General features: G+C 40.8%; 1 protein-coding gene across 4 annotated transcripts in view; it reads left to right on the forward strand.

The window, feature by feature from the left end:
• Positions 1-19,067, forward strand: part of MTBP (MDM2 binding protein) — a 77,877-nt gene that overhangs the window by 46,149 nt on the left and 12,661 nt on the right. For all 4 annotated transcript variants that reach the window (XM_027561701.1, XM_027561702.1, XM_027561703.1 and 1 more), the window contains 2 exons: positions 6,491-6,646; positions 9,996-10,091. In XM_027561701.1, the coding sequence (XP_027417502.1) occupies positions 6,491-6,646; positions 9,996-10,091 (252 nt within the window). The remainder of the gene's footprint in view (positions 1-6,490; positions 6,647-9,995; positions 10,092-19,067) is intronic.

Here is a 19,067-nt window from a genome sequence, read left to right on the forward strand (position 1 = left end):
GAGCTGAGATCTCATGGGTAAATGAGCAAAGCATGTGAAGGCACTAGACCCTTACAGGTGTTCATGCGGTCTTTGGATCATAAGTGCCTTGGTAAGCTTTTCATGGATTTTCTGTCAGAGTGATGTGATCTGATTTTGCAAAATAACGTACTTTTTTGTGGTGAATGGATTGTGGGAGGAAGATAGTAGGAACAGACAGATCACTTAGGTGGCTTTTTCTGTAGGCTGAGAGGTAACTTTGAGTTCTAACTAGAGCAGTAGTGGAGACAAGTTTGGAGAATATTTTGGTGCTAAGCTAGGGAAAAAAAGAAACTTCCTGTTTTTTTCCTGCCCGTTTTCTCTGAGAAGAGAGAGAGAGGCATCTGAGACAGTTTAGATTTCTGGCTTGAACAGCAGGTGGGTGGTGTCCTCATGGTTTGAGGAAGATGGGTAAGTTGAAACAAGGGTGGGTTTGGGGAGAAAGATCAAGAATTCTGCTTTAGGGATGCTTTATTTGACCTATGGATTATGCATGTGGGCATATTAGGTGGAGAAATCTGGGAGTTTGTTTGGAGTTATCACCAAAAGGGTTTCTTTAATATATGCTAGTGGATGAGATGACATGGTGAGGCTGTATAGAAAAAGAGGAGGGTGTAAGGCCGTTCCCTGGGGCTCTGTAACATTCACAGCTCAGGAGGAAAACGCCAGTCTAGAAAGAAGATGGAGGAAAGGACAGGTTGCCCATGAGACCTTGGATTTCCTGCTCGTCGATTTCAGATTGTGTGTTTCCACTTCCCGTTGTGAAGGACGAGGATGGACATCCCTGCTTCTCTTTACCTTTTATCCTCTTTCTTCCTCTGCACCTTATGTTATTTTGCAATAGATAATCTTTTTTTCCCTTAAAGTTATTTTTCTCCCATTTTTCTGGCTTGATACTCTGATTTGGACTGACCCTGTCTACCTGCACAGCTGTTGTCCTGGTATTTCTTTTGGTTACATTTCTAGATTAGATTAGACCTGTATTTTCTTGGATCTCATATCTTAATAAGAAGTCTGATGTGACATGGATTTTTGTTCCTTAATAGGTATTTTATTCTGTCTCTGAAACTTTTAGAATTTTCTGTTTTCCTTAATTTTCTGAAATTACATGAGGCCCTCATGGTGTGCAATCTTTTGGTCTTGAGGCTTTTGCCTTTTTATTAGCTCTTGGAAATCAGTTCAGTCGCTCAGTCGTGTCCGACTCTTTGCGACCCCATGAACCGCAGCACGCCAGGCCTCCCTGTCCATCACCAACTCCCGGAGTTCACCCAAACCCATGTCCATTGAGTCGGTAATGCCATCCAGCCATCTCATCCTCTGTCATCCCCTTCTCCTCCTGCCCTCAGTCTTTCCCAGCATCAGGGTCTTTTCAAATGAGTCAACTCTTCGCATCATGTGGCCAAAGTAATGGAGTTTGAGCTTCAGCATCAGTCCTTCCAATGAACACCCGGGATTGATCTCCTTTAGCTCTTGGGAATATTCTTCTATTATTTCTTTGATAGTATTTGTCCTTCTGTTTTCTTTCTTCCTTATTTGTAATGATCTGTTTTACCTAATTTTAGATGCCTCAGATTGATTTTTCAATTATATTTGATTCTTCTTTCAATAATCCATGTCTTTGGACTTTCTGGGCAGCTCGGTGGTAGAGAGTCAGCCAGCCAACACAGGAGGCACCAATTCAGTGCCTGGTCTGGGTCGGTCCCGTGTACTACAGGGCACTTTGTGCCACAGCTGCTGAGCCTGTGCTTTAGAGCCTGTGAACGGCAACTGTTGAGCCCGCATGCCACTACTGCTGAGGCCTGGGAGCCCTGGAGTCTGTGCTCCACACAATAAAAAACACCGCTACGAGAAGCTGGCACCTTGGAGCTAGGAAATAGCCTCCGTTCTCTGCAACTATAGAAAAAGTCCATGCAGCAGCAAGGACCCAGCACAGTGAGAAAAATAAAAAAAGTTTGAAGAATGATTCCATAAAAAAAATCATAATAGTCCATCTTTTCATCTTTTCTGCTCTGCATTCTGGTATATTTCCTCGACCTTTACTTTCATCTTTTCCAATAAGTTTTTGGCAGCTATTAAAAAAATTCCTAATAATACTTTTTTGTTATCTAATCTTTTTTCATAGCAACCTATTCTTATTAATAATAAGAATTGAGACGATACTCTAAGGATATTAATTTATTAATTGGAATTTTCTTTTAACTTGTCTTATCTGTTCTTTAAATGATCCCATTATCCTTTAGATCTGTATCATTTGTTCCTCTGCTGTTTTTCTCTTCTGTGCAGCTTTTTAGTATCTGGTGGCCCTTGATTGTTCACAGCTGAGAATTTAGTCTTAGACTGTTTTATGTTGGTAGTTGCCTACATTTCTCTCTATATGTGTGGTTCTGTTACCTGCCTGCTGTCACCAGAATTTATCCTGGGAGAAGGGAGATGAAGGGCAGCTGGGGGGAGGTAGCTTGGGTGCTTTCAGTTCAGTTCAGTCGCTCAGTCATGTCCGACTCTTTGCGACCCCATGAATCACAGCATGCCAGGCCTCCCTGTCCATCACCAACTCCCGGAGTTCACCCAGACTAACATCCAACGAGTCAGTGATGCCATCCAGCCATCTCATCCTCTGTCGTCTCCTTCTCCTCCTGCCCCCAATCCCTCCCAGCATCAGTCTTTTCCAATGAGTCAACTCTTCGCATGAGGTGGCCAAAGTACTGGAGTTTCAGCTTTAGCATCATTCCTTCCAAAGAAATCCCAGGGCTGATCTCCTTCAGAATGGACTGGTTGGATCTCCTTGCAGTCCAAGGGATTCTCAAGAGTCTTCTCCAACACCACAGTTCAAAAGCATCAATTCTTTGGCGCTCAGCCTTCTTCACAGTCCAACTCTCACATCCATACATGACCACAGGAAAAACCATAGCCTTGACTAGAGAACCTTTGTTGGCAAAGTAATGTCTCTGCTTTTCAATATGCTATCTAGGTTGGTCATAACTTTCCTTCCAAGGAGTAAGCGTCTTTTAATTTCATGGCTGCAGTCACCATCTGCAGTGATTTTGGAGCCCCAAAAAATAAAGTCTAACACTGTTTCCACTGTTTCCCCATCTATTTGCCATGAAGTGATGGGACCAGATGCCATGATCTTCGTTTTCTGAATGTTGAGCTTTAAGCCAACTTTTTCACTCTCCACTTAATTTTCATCAAGAGGCTTTTTAGTTCCTCCTCACTTTCTGCCATAAGGGGGGTGTCATCTGCATATCTGAGGTTATTGATATTTCTCCCGGCAGTCTTGATTCCAGCTTGTGTTTCTTCAAGGGCTGTATTCTGGGGGTTTCGCCGCTGACGGTAGGACAGGCACTTAGTTCTGGATCTTCAGAGTGCAGTTTTTCTCTTAGAGGTAAAAGCATGAATCTAAGATGTGGAGTGGGAGGGTGTTCAGGTAGAGTTCTGAAAATGTATCAGGTGATGGCTGCCCATTGCCACTCTGAGCTCTGGATTAGAGCCTGCCTGTGGTTTCCTGGGAGACGAAGACGTAGTCTGCCTTCTCTATAGGTTCCTTGTAATCCCTGCTGAGGAGTATTCTAGTCATTCCTGGAATTCATTGAACCCTTTGGTCCACTCCTCTTCCTTCTTCCTTTTTGAGCCCTGTTATAAACTTAGTGCCTGGTACTTCAGCATTGTGATTTTTCTTCTTTTGAATGGAGAGGTTAATGTGTATGTTTGATGCATCATCTTGAACCAGAAGAAGCTTGTTTGTAGTTTAGGTGTAGCTCAAATACCACCTTTCTCTTAAGGCTTGTATAAATGCTGCAGTTAAAAGACTGTGCTATTACTTCTTTCATGAGACTTGTTTTATTGTGCCTTTCCTGCCTCATTCTACACTGATGTATTTATCTCCTTTCGCTCTCCTTCCCTCCTTTTTCCTACTTTAAGTCATACCTGTACACAGTCATAAACAGTGATTAGGGGTCTATAAATTATTATCAGTGAACTTTTTTTTAGTACCTCACGGTGATAATTACAGAGTAAATACTCAGTACGTATTTGTGGACACTTCAAAATATGGGAGGATACCATCTGATTCTTGGCTGGAAACCAAAGTTATATAGTTTCATAATTTGTTTTATGTTAAAACAGATTCAGCTGAAGAATAAAAGACCATTACAGAGTGACATTCAGAAATCATAAGGATTTGGTTTTATTTATTTATTTGGCTGTGAGTGAAAGTCACTCGGTTGTGTCCAACTCTTTGTGACCCCATGGACTCAACCATCCCTGGACTTCTCCAGGCAAGAATCCTGGAGTGGGTAGCCTTTCCCTTCTCCAGGGGATCTTCCCAACCCAGGGGTGAAACCCAGGTGTCCCGAACTGCAGGCGGGTTCTTCCCCGCTGAGCAGCAGGGCAGCCCTTGTTGGCCGTGTTAGGTCTTTGTGGCGGGGCGCTGGCTCCTCTTCGTGGTGGGGTGCCAGCTCCTTGTTGGGTGCTTGGGCTTCTTGAGCTTTGTCACGCAGGTGAGGCTTGCTGCTCCGTGGCATGTGGGATCTTACTTCCCTGACCAGGAATCGAACTTCTGTACCTGTACTGGAAGGCAGATTCTCAATGACTGGACCACAGGGAAGTACCAGGAATTTGGTTTTAGACAAACTCAGTCACCTGTTATGTGACTTTGTTGACTCATCTGTAAGATGGAGATAACAAGCCCAGTTCTACTTCAAAGTTCTGAAAATTTAATGAGATAATGTATGAAAAAATACTTTGTAAGTTTGGAAACACTAAAAAGTGTTGTCAGTGTGTCTTGTTTTGTTTTTTACTCAAGATGTATCTTGTTGGTATACTTTATCACAAACGGGGCTTTTAAATTTTTCTGATATTTTTGTGTCCTGGGTTCTATGTAAATGCAAAGTATGCATTTCCCCATCACAACTGGACTGTCAAATGATTGAGAATAATATTGATTAAGATTTTGTTAGTCACTGTTAGAGAATGGCTATATAGAAATTAAATTGACCTCATCATGTAGTTCTTACCCTCCTGGGATATAGCGTTTTGAGTGTTTTCTTGTTTGACTGTTTTTATGAGATATATATTTTCAATTTAAAAATAAAGGGAATGAGTAGAAGAAAGAGACACTGTTGTATAGAAATATGTCTTAAGGCCATAATGTCAGCATTTTAATTGTATAATTATCAATAAAAATGCTTGAGTGATTAATCAGGAAATAGTTGAATTAATACAAAGTCAGGAAATTAATGTTCTGTGCAGGTATTGAAAGATTTTATTTTTGCTTTTGTGACAGAGTAATAGTATGATTTGTAACTCAATGCTTGAGAAAACCTGTAGCATTCTCTGCTACTGTTTTCTTCTTTCCAGTTTTTAAAAACTGAGCTTTTTGGGTTCATAGAGTGATAGAGTAGAATTGGTACCTAATTCAGAGTCAGGCTAGTTCTGATTCTGTCATTTAAAAAATCTTGGCACCATGGGTCTGTAAGGCACTATTGTGTGGTAAGAATAGTTATCGTTTTTTAGGCTTGGTATGATACGAACTTTACAAAGTTCTTATTTTCAGGTGTTAATTTCATTTTGAGATAAGACCTGTCCTATCTTTTTCAAGGGAATTTGTGAGGATTAAGAATATATTGTAGGGACTTCCCTGGTGGTCCAGTGGTTGGGAGTCCACCTTGCAATGCAGGGGACACAGATTCGAGCCCTGGATGGGGAACTAAGATCCCACATGCTGCAGAGGAAGCAACAACTGAGCCCTCTCACTCCAAAGCCCATGGGCCACAAGGAGAGCCTGTGCACAGCAACAGAAGATCCTGTGCGAAGCAGCTAGACCTGATGCAGCCAAATAAATAAAAGTTAAAAAAAAAAGAGAGAGAATATATTGTATGCAGTTTGAAAAGTGTGAAGTCCTGCATATATTTCAGGTATAATAACAGTTAGTATTTATTCATAATGTCATAATCATGGCTAGAAGAGATCTTTGAGAAATATCTGATTACCATCTCATTTCATGGTTGTGCTTTACGTAATCTTTGAAGTTTATAGAACATTGGAACATTCGGTTTCTGCCTGCAGAATTTACAATATTATGGGGCTTTGGAACATACAAGAGAGTTTAGATTTAAATTTTATAGATTTGATGACTTCACACTAATAATGATAGTGATAGTATGATAATGATAGCATGAATGTAATCAATCATGCCAAATATAAAGAATATAATTATGTTTATTTTAGTTAAGTAGTAACATTGTTTTGACATGATAACTGCAAGTTTTCCTGTAGCCTACATACAGATTTTTGAAAATATGCTTTGATTCTAAATGATTTACAAAGATTTTACTTTTTTTCTTTCTTAAATGTGTAGATCTTCAGTTTTGTGTGTGTGTGTATTTTTCTGGTTTCTGTTCATAGCAGCTTTTCCTGACCATGGAGAATTCTAATCTGCTTTTAATAAATCTACATAATTTTTTTTTCTTCTCAGAACTGGTTCATTACCTCGTTCATCTGAACAATTGCTGGGCCACAAAGAGGGTCCACGGGATTCAGTCACATTATTGGATGCTAAAGAATTGCTTAAATTCTTTACCTCAGATGGATTACCAATTGGAGATCTTCAGCCTTTACAGATTCAAAAAGGGTAAGTTATAAACTTAGAACTTCCAATTAATTTTTTAAGGAATCATTTTAAAAGCACATTGCCTCTTATTTCTTCAGTTATGTGTTTAGATCTAACATCCACTTAGATGTTCTGTGCCACTTGGACAAAATCTACAAGTTTGAGTGTTTATCAGTTGGCCTTAATTCTCACACGTCAGCCTAATGTTCTACTCTTTGTAGTGTTGAGTATAAAGGAAACAGGAATAATAAAAACCACCTTAACATATTTCTTATAGAAGTGAGCTTCTATTTCGTAGACAGATAGCAATACTTTTTCAAAAAAATTATAATTTGACTTGCAAAAAATTTTTTTAATTCTCTTTTCTATCACTTTCTAGTTTTGACTTTACTACTAAATCATAACATTGTCAGTTATGCCTAATAGTAGCAAAAAGGATAGCCTTTCAACTGAGAAGAATGGGAAAGTATAATAAAAATGATTTTGAAACTATACCAAGTAAAACTCACTGTCAACTTGAATAATTTACAACTAATTTGACTTCCAAGACAGCTTCCACTAAGTTGCTAATTAATAAAATCAGTTCAGTTCAGTCACTCAGTCGTGTCCAACTCTTTGCAACCCCATGAATTGCAGCACGCCAGGCTTCCCGGTCCATCACCAACTCCTGGAGTTCACTCAAACTCACGTCCATCGAGTCGGTGATGCCATCCAGCCATCTCATCCTCTGTCGTCCCCTTCTCCTCATGCCCCCAATCCCTCCCAGTATCAGGGTCTTTTCCAGTGAGTCAACTCTTCGCATGAGGTGGCCAAAGAACTGGAGTTTCAGCTTTAGCATCAGTCCTTCCAAAGAACACCCAGGGCTGATCTCCTTCAGAATGGACTGGTTGGATCTCCTTGCAGTCCAAGGGACTCTCAAGAGTCTTCTCCAACACCACAGTTCAAAACCATCAATTCTTCGGCGCTCAGCTTTCTTCACAGTCCAACTCTCACATCCATACATGACTATTGGAAAAACCATAGCCTTGACTAGATGGACCTTTGTTGGCAAAATAATGTCTCTGCTTTTGAATATGCTATCTAGGTTGATCATAACTGGGTATTGCAAAATCGTGACATGAAATACTTGTGAGATTTGAATACCTTGTTCACTGCCCCAGTTTCTTCTTGTTAATCCATTTTTCTGAGAATCTTCCAAAGGACTTTAAAAATTATAGAACATTTTGATTACTTTTACAAAGCTTGTTTTGGCAAGTAGGACTCTTTGCGACCCCATGGACTGTAGCCTATCAGGCTCCTCCATCCATGGGATTTTCCAGGCAAGAGTGCTGGAGTGGATTGCCATTTCCTTCTCCAGGGGGTCTTCCTGACCCAGGAATCAAACCCGGGTCTCCCACATTACAGGAAGATGCTTTACCGTCTGAGCCACCAGGGAAGCCCGAATTTAAGGGTTGATTTTGGAAAGAATTTATCATGTGCGTGGTCACTAAAGAGAGAGAGAGATGGGGAGCAACTTAGGAGATATGATGGTCTTAATAGTTCTGAGTTTTAATGACTTAATGATTTTAATGACAAAAACAGTATAATTTTAGAGTAATTTTCTTATAGCTTTGAGAGATTGATAATCCTTTCTGTGGGAATCAAGAAAGGGAAGAATTATATATACATTTTCATCTATTTAGTTATTGGATTCCTGTCCTTCCAAATTATTAAGCGTGAACTGGCAGAGTCAGATGGGTTTGCCAAAACTGAATTATGTAGGTTGTACTCTTTTTGACCAGAATGTCTTCGTAGCTGCAGTGTCAAGGAGGGATACTATTAATTCTCCCTGTAGCTTACCAGTGATTTATCTAGGGAAGTTTTATATAATTCCTTGATGTTAGTAAAGAACTGTGTCATTATCAACTATATCTTGTGTTAAAGTTGAAGGATGAGCTTTCATGGTAATGACTCAAGGACCTGTGGGCTTTTATTAACTGTCTACTGAGGAACCACCTGAAAAGCAATATTAAGCAAAGTACAGGAACGACACCTGTGCATATAAACGAAGTATTAAACATTGACAAAATCCATACTTATAAAGCATTTCCTTCAGAAAGAACAAGGTGTGAGTAAAATTAAACACAAATAGATAAAGTTGCTGGGAGAGATTAAAATAAATGGAAGACAACGTGGTAAAAGAAGGAAGTGAAATGCTAGGCACCTAAATAGTTTTATATTACAGAATTATTCCCTTGAATAGCTAGTCATAAAATACTGGGATCATTGCCATTTATTAGTGTTACTTTATGTGAAGCACTTTAAATGAATGCATTAGAATATAAATCCTGGTTTTCAGGATTCATTAACTTGCATATGTCTTACATTTTAATGTAATAATTTCAAATGCTTATCTTAAACTCTGTAGATAATATTCAGTGTCATATGGGCAGTTTTCATTACTAAAGCCAAGGGGGGGGAGTGTGATAGTGAATTATTCTTGATACTCCACTACCTACTTGTTTTTCTGTTTACCATTTGTAAGTCTTCTGAAGTCAAGCCCCTGGTGTCTCCTTCTGCCTATTACCAGTGTAAAGAAACTTGAATAATTCTCCCATTCCTACCTCTAACCTGTTCTGAGCTCCAGGAATCATGATGCAGTTCATCAGAACAGTGCCTCCCAACCCAGGCAGAGAAGGAGGGCTCTTCTTAGAATAACTCAGAAAGCTTAACCTGACTGTAGGTGCCGACGTGGAGGGGCTGAGCATGAGTGTTTGTTTAAGTTCACCACGGGACTGGTTCCGACACACCTGCTGATTGGAACCAGCGTTAGAAGAAGAGCTGAGATCAGCAGTTAGTCTTTATATCCACTGATGTTTAAAAGGTCACTGATTCTTAAAATAGGCGTCAAAATGACTGTTCCCATGCATAGAAAAATCTGGATTCCCCATGTGGTATAGTAGGAACTAAATACCTCTTTTGTTACTGAAGATTTGAGTTTGACTTTAATTATTCCACTGCAAGAAAAGAATTTAACTGTTAATAAATGCATAAGCAGTTTACTACACCAAGAATAACATATGCTTCAGGAATAATGCTGCTTCTTGAATTTCCCCTACAGATCATGTTCTATTCTTCATTTAACCATTTCTCAGAATAGTTTTGTAAAATAAGTAATATTATCATATTTAGAAGCTTGGGACAGAGAAAATGTAAGTGACGAAACCCCTAGGCTTAACCTTACTTCATTTTCTTCTTTGGCTTCCTGATATAATTCAGTTTTAATCCCATATAATATCTAGTTATAGAGAAGGAAGTCAGACTTCCTTCTTTAGACAGTTTCTTGAACTTTCTCACCAAATATATGCAAATGGAAAGCTTTTTGTTTCAGGGAGAAGACTTTTGTCCTGACACCAGAACTTAGTCCTCAGAAACTTCGCGGTTTACCTTTTGAAAAAGCTTCAGTATGTCATTATCATGGAATTGAGTGAGTTTTTAATTTTCATTTTATTCTTCTGTGTGTTCTTAATGTGGCTTATCTTCTGTGACTGTGAAGAATGACTAACAAACTGATAGAAGTTGAGAGAGAACCAAAGAGAAAGTATGTCAAAAAACCCTCAAAAAACAAGTATTACATACTCAAATAATTCGTCTTCTGTTGGTAAAAGAAAGATATCTGTTGATTAATCAGTTTTACATTTAAATGTCCTATTGTTAGTTATTGGGTATTTTAGTCAGAATTATTTTGGCCCCTACTTTGTATATTGTATGTAAATGTATATTTACACTACTGGGCACATTGATATTCTCTGGTCATTGTAACTGCCCAGAAACTGTTAGATGAAATGTATTCTCATTTGCAATATGTTAATTGTGTGTACATTTTTACGGAATTTTAATTGACCTGTTTGAATAAAATTTCAAAGGGTTCTCTTACTTAGAATTAGAAGCATCAGCAGTTCCTGAGGCCATGTGTGCATCTACCATTCACCGGGATAAGAAAGGAAATGATGGAAATAATATATTTTAGGTTAAATTTGCAAGACCCTAGTGATTCATTTTGCAAACTATTTCACATTCCTAAAGCAAAGCATTATTTTATATTGATTTTCCATAAATGAAAATAGAAAAGGACTTGATTTTACCTTGATCTCTTGCCTTCTCCGAGAAGCACCTTTATCAGTGAGCAAAAGAGATATACTACTTTGGTTGTCTTGTAAACTTAATCTTTATGTGACATAACTTTAAACCTTCTTTACTGATAGTGATTCACTGATAGGGCTAAAGATACAAAAGACTGTAAGACAAGTATTTTGGCCCTTAAGAAACATGTACTCTAGTAGGGGAGAAAGAAAGACATGACTTTAGTAGGATGTCAGTTCAATTCAGTTCAGTTCAGGCGCTCAGTCGTGTCCGACTCTTTGTGACCCCATGAATCGCAGCACGCCAGGCCTCCCTGTCCATCACCAACTCCCGGAGTTCACCCAAAATCATGTCCTTCGAGTCGGTGATGCCATCCAGCCATCTCATCCTCTGTCCCCTTCTCCTCCTGCCTCCAGTCCCTCCCAACATCAGAGTCTTTTCCAGTGAGTCAACTCTTCACGTGAGGTGGCCAAAGTACTGGAGTTTCAGAATGTAAACGGTGTTAAAAATACCAGTATATAACACTTCCCAGTGTGTGAAACAAGTAAACACCACAAATTGAGAATTCCAGGGAGGACATCTGAACTAAGTTTGAAGGAATGAAGAGGAATTTATCTGACCGAAAAGGCAGTGTCTATGGGAGGAATGAAAACCACAATCACAGGAAACTAACCAAACTGATCACATTGACCACAGCCTTGTCTAACTCAGTGAAACTATGAACCATCCCATGTGGGGCTACCTAAGAAGGACGGGTCATGGTGGAGAGGTCTGACAGAATGTGGTCCACTGGAGAAGGGAATGGCAAACCATTTCAGTATTCTTGCCTTGAGAACCCCATAAATAGTATGAAAAAAACAAAAAGATAATGACACTGAAAGATGAACTCCCCAGGTCAGTGGGTGGCCTGTTGGAGGTGCTACTGGAGATCGGTGGAGAAATAACTCCAGAGCATGAAGAGGCTGAGCCAAAGCAGAAACAACATGCAGTTGTGGATGTGCCTGGTGATAGAAGCAAGGTCCAATGCTGTAAAGAACAGTATTGCATAGGAACCTGGATTGTTTGGTCCATGATTCAAGGCAAATTGGAAGTGGTCAAACAGGAGATGGCAAGACTAAACATTGACATTTTAGGAATCAGTGAACTAAAATGGACTGGAATGAGTGAAATTAATTCAGATGACCATTATATCTACTACTGTGGCCAAGAATCCCTTAGAAGAAATGGAGTAGCCCTCATAGTCAACAAGAGAGTCTGAAATGCAGTACTTGGGTACAATCTCAAAAATGACAGAAGATCTCTGTTCATTTCCAAGGCAAACCATTCAGTATCACAGTAATCCAAGTCTTTGCCCCAACCAGTAATGCTGAAGAATCTGAAGTTGAACGGTTCTACGAAGACCTACCAGACCATCTGGATCTAACACCCCAAAAAGATGTCCTTTTCATTATAGGGGACTGGAATGCAAAAGTAGGAAGTCAAGAAACACCTGGAGTAACAGGCAAATTTGGCCTTGAAGTACAGAATGAAGAAGGGCAAAGGCTAATAGAGATTTGCCAAGAGAATGCACTGGTCATAGCAAACACCCTCTTCCAACAACACAAGAGAAGACTCTACACATGGACATCACCAGATGGTCAACACCGAAATCAGATTGATTATATTCTTTGCAGCCAAAAATGGAGAAGCTCTATACAGTCAGCAAAAACAAGACCAGGAGCTGACTATGGCTCAGATCATGAACTCCGTATTGCAAAATTCAGATTTAAATTGAAGAAAGTAGGGAAAAACACAGACCATTCAGGTATGACCTCAATCAAATCCCTTAGGATTATACAGTGGAAGTGACAAATAGATTCAAGGGTTTGATCTGATAGAGTGCCTGAACAACTAGGGACAGAGGTTTGTGACATTGTAGAGGAGGCCTTACAAATAGCTGAGAAAAGAAGAGAAAGGCAAAGGACAAAAGGAAAGATATACCCATTTGAATGCAGAGTTCCAAAAAATAGCAAGGAGAGATAAGAAAGCCTTCCTCAAAGAAATAGAGGAAAACAACAGAATGGGAAAGACTAGAGATCTTTTCAAGAAAATTAGAGATACCAAGGGAACATTTCATGCAAACAATGGGCACAATAAAGGATGGAAATGGTATGGACCTAACAGAAGCACAAGATATTAAGAAGAGGTGGCAACAATACCCAGAAGAACTATACAAAATAGATTTCATGACTCAGATAACCACGATGGTGTGATCACTCACCTGGAGTCAGACATCCTGGAATGAGAAGACAAGTGAGCCTTAGGAACCCTCACTATGAACAAAGCTAGTGGAGGTGATGAAATTCCAATTGATTTATTTCAAATCCTGAAAGGTGATGCTGTGAAAGTGGTGCACTCGATATATCAGCAAATTTTGAAACCTCAGCAGTGGCCACAGGAGTACAAAAGGTCAGTTTTCATTCCAATCCCAAAGAAAGGCAATGCCAAAGAATGCTCAAACTACCACACAATTGCACTCATCTAACACGCTAGCAAAGTAATGCTCAAAATTCTCCAACCCATAGGCAGAGGAACCAGAGATCAAATTGCCAAAGCAAGAGAGTTCCAAAAAAACCATCTATTTCTGCTTTATTGAGTATGCTAAAGCCTTTGACTGTGTGGATCACAACAAACTGGAAAATTCTTGAAGAGATGGGAATATCAGACCACCTGACCTGCCTCCTGAGAAATCTGTATGCAGGTCAGGAAGCAACAGTTAGAACTGGACATGGAACAACAGACTGGTTCCAAATAGGAAAAGGAGTATGTCAAGGCTGTATATTGTCACCCTGCTTATTTAACTTACATGCAGAGTACATCATGAGAAATGCCGGGCTGGAAGAAGCACAAGCTGGAATCAAGATTGCAGGAGAAATAATAACCTCAGATATGCCGATGACACCACCCTTATGGCAGAAAGTGAAAAAGAACTGAAGAGCCTCTTGATGAAAGTGAAAGAGGAGAGTGAAAAAGTTGGCTTAAAAATCCACATTCAAAAAACTAAGATCATGGCATCTGGTCCCATCACTTTGTGGCAAATAGATGGGGAAACAATGGAAACAGTGACAAACTTTAATTTTTTGTGCTCCAGAATCACTGCAGATGGTGACTGCAGCCATGCAATTAAAAGACACTTGCTGTTTGGAAGAAAAGCTATGACCAACCTAGACAGCATATTAAAAAGCAGAGACATTGAGTTGCCAAAAAAGGTCTGTCTATTCAAAGCTATGGTTTTTCCAGTAGTCATGTGTGGATGTGAGAGTTGGACCATAAAGAAAGCTGAGAGCTGAAAAATTGATGCTTTTGAACTGTGGTGTTGGAGAAGACTCCTGAGTGTCCCTTGGACTACAAGGAGATCCAACCAGTCCATCCTAAAGGAGATCAGTCCTAAATATTCATTGGAAGGACTGATGCTGAAGCTAAAATTCCATTGCTTTGGCCACCTGATGTGCAGAACTGACTCATTTGAAAAGACGCTGATGCTGGGTAAGATTGAGAGCAGGAAGAGAAGGGGACGACAGAGGATGAGATGGTTGGATGGCATCACCAACTCAATGGACATGAGTTTGAGTAAGCTCTGGGAGTTGGTGATGGACAGGGAGGCCAGGCGTGCTGCAGTCCATGGGGTCGCAAAGAGTCAGACACGACTGAGCAACTGAACTAATGCGAGGAATGAAGTGCAGTGGTACAGATTCTAGAAAGAGGAAATAACATTTTTGTTTCTGAATAAGACTAAAGACGTATACTGTACTATATTGAGACCAAATCATGAAGATCATTGTTGACGTGAGAGGGAGATTTTTCCTTATTACTGTGGCAGTAGAGGAAACCTTTATTTTTAAAGCATGAAATCATATCCTTGGTTTGTGCCAGTGAAAGAAATCTCATTGTCTGTTGATAAACTGAGGTGAAGTATTTCAAGGAAGACATGTGAAAGGACTGAAATACTGTCAACACCGTGTGAATAAGGAGAATGTGGGAGCTGGCAGCATCTTAAGGCCATTCGTGCACGAGACAGGAGACGCATAGGACCAGTACACAGTGGAAGGTGTTTTCTTTACCAGTCAGCCGTTTAAAGTTACGTTACGAATGTAAACTGAAACAGCAGCGAGAGTCCTCTCCACCCGTAAGACCACACTGATAGTACAGGGCATGAGCCACCAGCTCGGAGTCTAAATTGTTGCTACCTGTATGGGAGAGTGATCAGTTCAGTTCAGTCGCTCAGTCGTGTCCTATTCTTTGCAGCCCCATGAACCGCAGCACGCCAGGCCTCCCTGTCCATCACCAACTCCTGGAGTCCACCCAGACCCATGTCCATTGAGTCGGTGATGCCATCCAACCATCTCATCCTCTGTCGTCCCCTTCTCCTCCTGCCTTCAGTCTTTCCCAGCATCAGGGTCTTTTCAAATGAGTCAGCTCTTCGCATCAGGTGGCCAAAGTATTGGAGCTTCAGCTTCAACATCAGTCTTTCCAATGAACACCCAAGACTGATCTCCTTTAGGATTGACCGGTTGGGTCTCCTTGCAGTCCAAGGGACTCTCAAGAGTCTTCTCCAACACCACAGTTCAAAAGCATCAATTCTTCTGCGCTCAGCTTTCTTTATAGTCCAACTCTCACATCCATACATGACCACTGGAAAAACCAATGCCTTGAGTAGACTGACCTTTGTTGGCAAAGTGATGTCTCTGCTTTTGAATATGCTATCTAGGTTGGTCATAACTTTCCTTCCAAGGAGTAAGCGTCTTTTAATTTCATGGCTGCAATCAACATCTGCAGTGATTTTGGAGCCCTGAAAAGTAAAGTCAGCCACTGTTTCCACTGATTCCCCATCTATTTGCCATGAAGTGATGGGACCAGATGCCATGATCTTCGTTTTCTGAATGTTGAGCTTTAAGCCAACTTTTTCACTCTCCACTTTCACCAAGAGGCTCTTTAGTTCTTCTTCACTTTCTGCCATAAGGGTGGTTGCCGGGAGCCGGTGTGAGGAGCTCCACCTGTGGCAAAGGTCATGAGGAAGGAGGCTCGGCATACGCAAAGGCGGGATCGAGCATCAGGAGTCCCCCTGGAAACTCTCGGCAGGTGGTGTCATCTAGATATCTGAGGTTGTTGATATTTCTCCCGGCAATCTTGATTCCAGCTTGTGCTTCCTCCAGCCCAGCATTTCTCATGATGTACTCTGCATGTAAGTGAAATAAATATTATTTACTTAGAGAGAGTGATCAGTAATTTACCAAAAGCCATGCAATTTTGTATAGTATCAGATTGATAACCTTTGCTCAATGATAAAATTAGTGTATACACTGAAAGTAATTTTGCAAGGGTACTTTTCATAGTGTTATTTCAAATAAACATTGGAAATAAGGTCTAACTGTAGGAGCTTGGTTCAGTAAATTATAGTGCATCCATAAATAAAATTCCCATGTAGTCACCAGAATAGCTAAAATTAAAACTGATCAGTATTGACAAGTGTATAGAACAATCAGAACTCTCCGATATTATTAGTGGAAGTATAAAATGGCATATTTAGTTCAGAAAAGGATCTGGCAGATTCTTATGAAACTGAACATAGCTTAAACCCCATGGCTCAGCATTTCTAATAGTCATTTTCCTAAGAGAAATGAAAATGTAACACCACAGAAACACTTGTAAAAGAACCCACAGAGCAGTTGTATTCATAATAATCCAAACTGGAAATAGCCTTATTTCATCAATAGAATAGATCAATAAATAAACTGATATGTGTATGTAACGCAGTACTACTAAACAGTAACCAGGAGCAACACATATACATGGAACAACACCGAGCTTTTGTCTGTGGGAAAGAAAAGAACAGTTGAAATACGAATTTGAGGAGTTTATAAAATGAAACCCCCTTAAGCAAAAGAACGTAACTAGACGTGACTCCGTTTCCTTAAGCCTGAGCCTTTGAGATCAAAGCAGTGAATGTGCGGGTAAGCACAGTGAATCCGGAAACACGCTTTTCCAAGTTCTGGTGTAAACTGTGTAGGCCGACTCCTCTAAACAGCGCTCAAGTGAAGCCTTAAAGTAAATAAGAAACTGCAGAGAGTGCTCTCCTCCTCTTACGTTGCTGTGACCCTTGGGAGTCCTTGAGCTCTTGCTGTACTCAGGCTTAAGGTATATTTGGAAGAAATTTATAAACTGTTTAAGTGCAAATCAGTGTTTTCCAAAGGCAAAATGAAATCTGTCTACTGTTGGCTCGTTTTTCACTTGTTTCTCTTATCCTGGAGTGTAAGAGCCCGTTGATTGTAAGATGCAGCGTCTTCTTGAACAAACTGAAATTCCACTGTCAAACTGTGACCGTCAGGTGGCCACACTGGTCTCTTGTTGCGTTGAACTTTCTTTCATCTGTTCCAGTGTGTTTGGGAGTTTTTCCAGTGTTCACTGGCATTGCTTGGTGTGTGCTCGGCAGTGTCTTGTCTGTCTTGTATTGATAGGTTAGTACAGTGGCAGCTTAATCTTCTGTTAGGTATTTTTCTTTCTCTGGATACAGAAAGCACTTGGCTGTTGTTTTGTGAGAAAATACGGGCGTGCGCTCCTTCATCCAGGAGTGGGTATTGGCTCCCCTGCTGTCCAGGGTCACCCTGCGCCTGCTGCTCTGTCCCTGGCCCTTTCTGACTGACAAAGTCATGTCTTGTTTCAGTGCCAAACGATAGGAACATCATGGTGAAGACATTTCAGATGGCAATTAGAGTCAACACGGCGGTGCCCGTCATTCAGTTAAAGGCATGATGCTGTGAGCAGCTGAGATCGAGAGATGGTAGAACTGGAAGGAAAAATCTGCGTCTTAGAATCGAAATCTTAGAGTAGGAAAAATTGTATTGGAGTCAAACTATACATTTTTTTCCTCTCAAAAATTTCCTGTAGGCTAATCAGGGATTACATTTCCTCTTGCCTACAGCTTGTCCTTAGCATTCATGGTTCTTAGTTGTATTCTAGATTCTGTCAGTTGCCCAGGATAGAAATAGGACTCATCAGTAATCCTTAGGGTTGCTGCTGGTTTTTAATGAAATATGTTTTGTTAAACAACGGACTGGAGAAAGAATGTTAGAGAGTTGAGAGATCTAGGTTCTAGTCACTTTTCTGCCACGAGTTAACAATCTTAGTTTTTTCGCGTGTTAAATTGTTGCGTTATATCAGAGCTGTTTCAGTCCTAGCTACAATTTAGAATCACCAGCTGCTGCTGCTGCTAAGTCGCTTCAGTTGTGTCCGACTCTGTGCGACCCCATAGACGGCAGCCCACCAGGCTCCCCCGTCCCTGGGATTCTCCAGGCAAGAACACTGGAGTGGGTTGTCATGTCCTTCTCCAATGTGTGAAAGTGAAAAGTGAAAGTGAAGTCACTCAGTCGTGTCCGACTCTTTGCGACCCCATGGACTGCAGCCTACCAGGCTCCTCCCTCCATGGGATTCTCCAGGCAAGAGTACTGGAGTGGGTGGCCATTTCCTTCTCCATAGAATCACCTAGGTAGCTTTAAAAAAAACAGTCCTAAACGCCAACCCCAGACCAGCTGAGTCAGAAACTCTGGGCACTAGCAGCTTGTGAAAACTTGTCAGGTGATTCCAGTGTGCATCTGTGAGTTGACCCCTGAGTAAGGTGATCCTTATCCCTTTCTTGAAAGCTTACATACTAAATCGGTTCAGGTCAGACTCTGGGGTCACCACCTGGGGTCTGAGTCCTGGCTTTGCTCTCATCGTTAGCGCACTGTGAGATTTGCCGTGGTGGAGTGTAAAACCACTGTGTTGGTGATGATGGCAGCAGCATGTATCTCTTGACTGCTCTGCTGGCGGGTTCCAGGCACTGATTCTGAGTGCTTGTGTCTGTCCATTCAAGGAATCTTCACCATAGCTCTTTGAGGTAACTGCTGTAAATCTCATCTTGCAGAGGAGGCAGCAAGAGTGTAGATAAAATTAAGTAGTTTGGCCATGTTTACATGACGGTAGAGGCAGATTTAAGTCCAGGGAGTCTGGTTCTCTACTCTTAGAAATCAGAATACATGTCACAAGGGAAAGAAAAGCCCTTAAAGCCTCCCCCAGGCAATCAGACACTGGGGTCATGATACACTCCTTAAACATGGGACTCAAGGCTTATAGCCCCAAAGTTCTGATTTAAGGAGCTTGTTAGAATCTACAAGAGGACGGATAATCTACAAGAGGACGGATAATCTACAAGAGGACAGATAGCAGAAAAAGTCTGCTGTCTGCAGTCCTCTCATTGTGCATGGGACACTGCTTGAGTTTCCTCCATACATCGCACAGAGGGAGA

This window comes from Bos indicus x Bos taurus, chromosome 14 (assembly GCF_003369695.1).
Source record: "Bos indicus x Bos taurus breed Angus x Brahman F1 hybrid chromosome 14, Bos_hybrid_MaternalHap_v2.0, whole genome shotgun sequence".
NCBI classification, from domain to species: domain Eukaryota; kingdom Metazoa; phylum Chordata; class Mammalia; order Artiodactyla; family Bovidae; genus Bos; species Bos indicus x Bos taurus.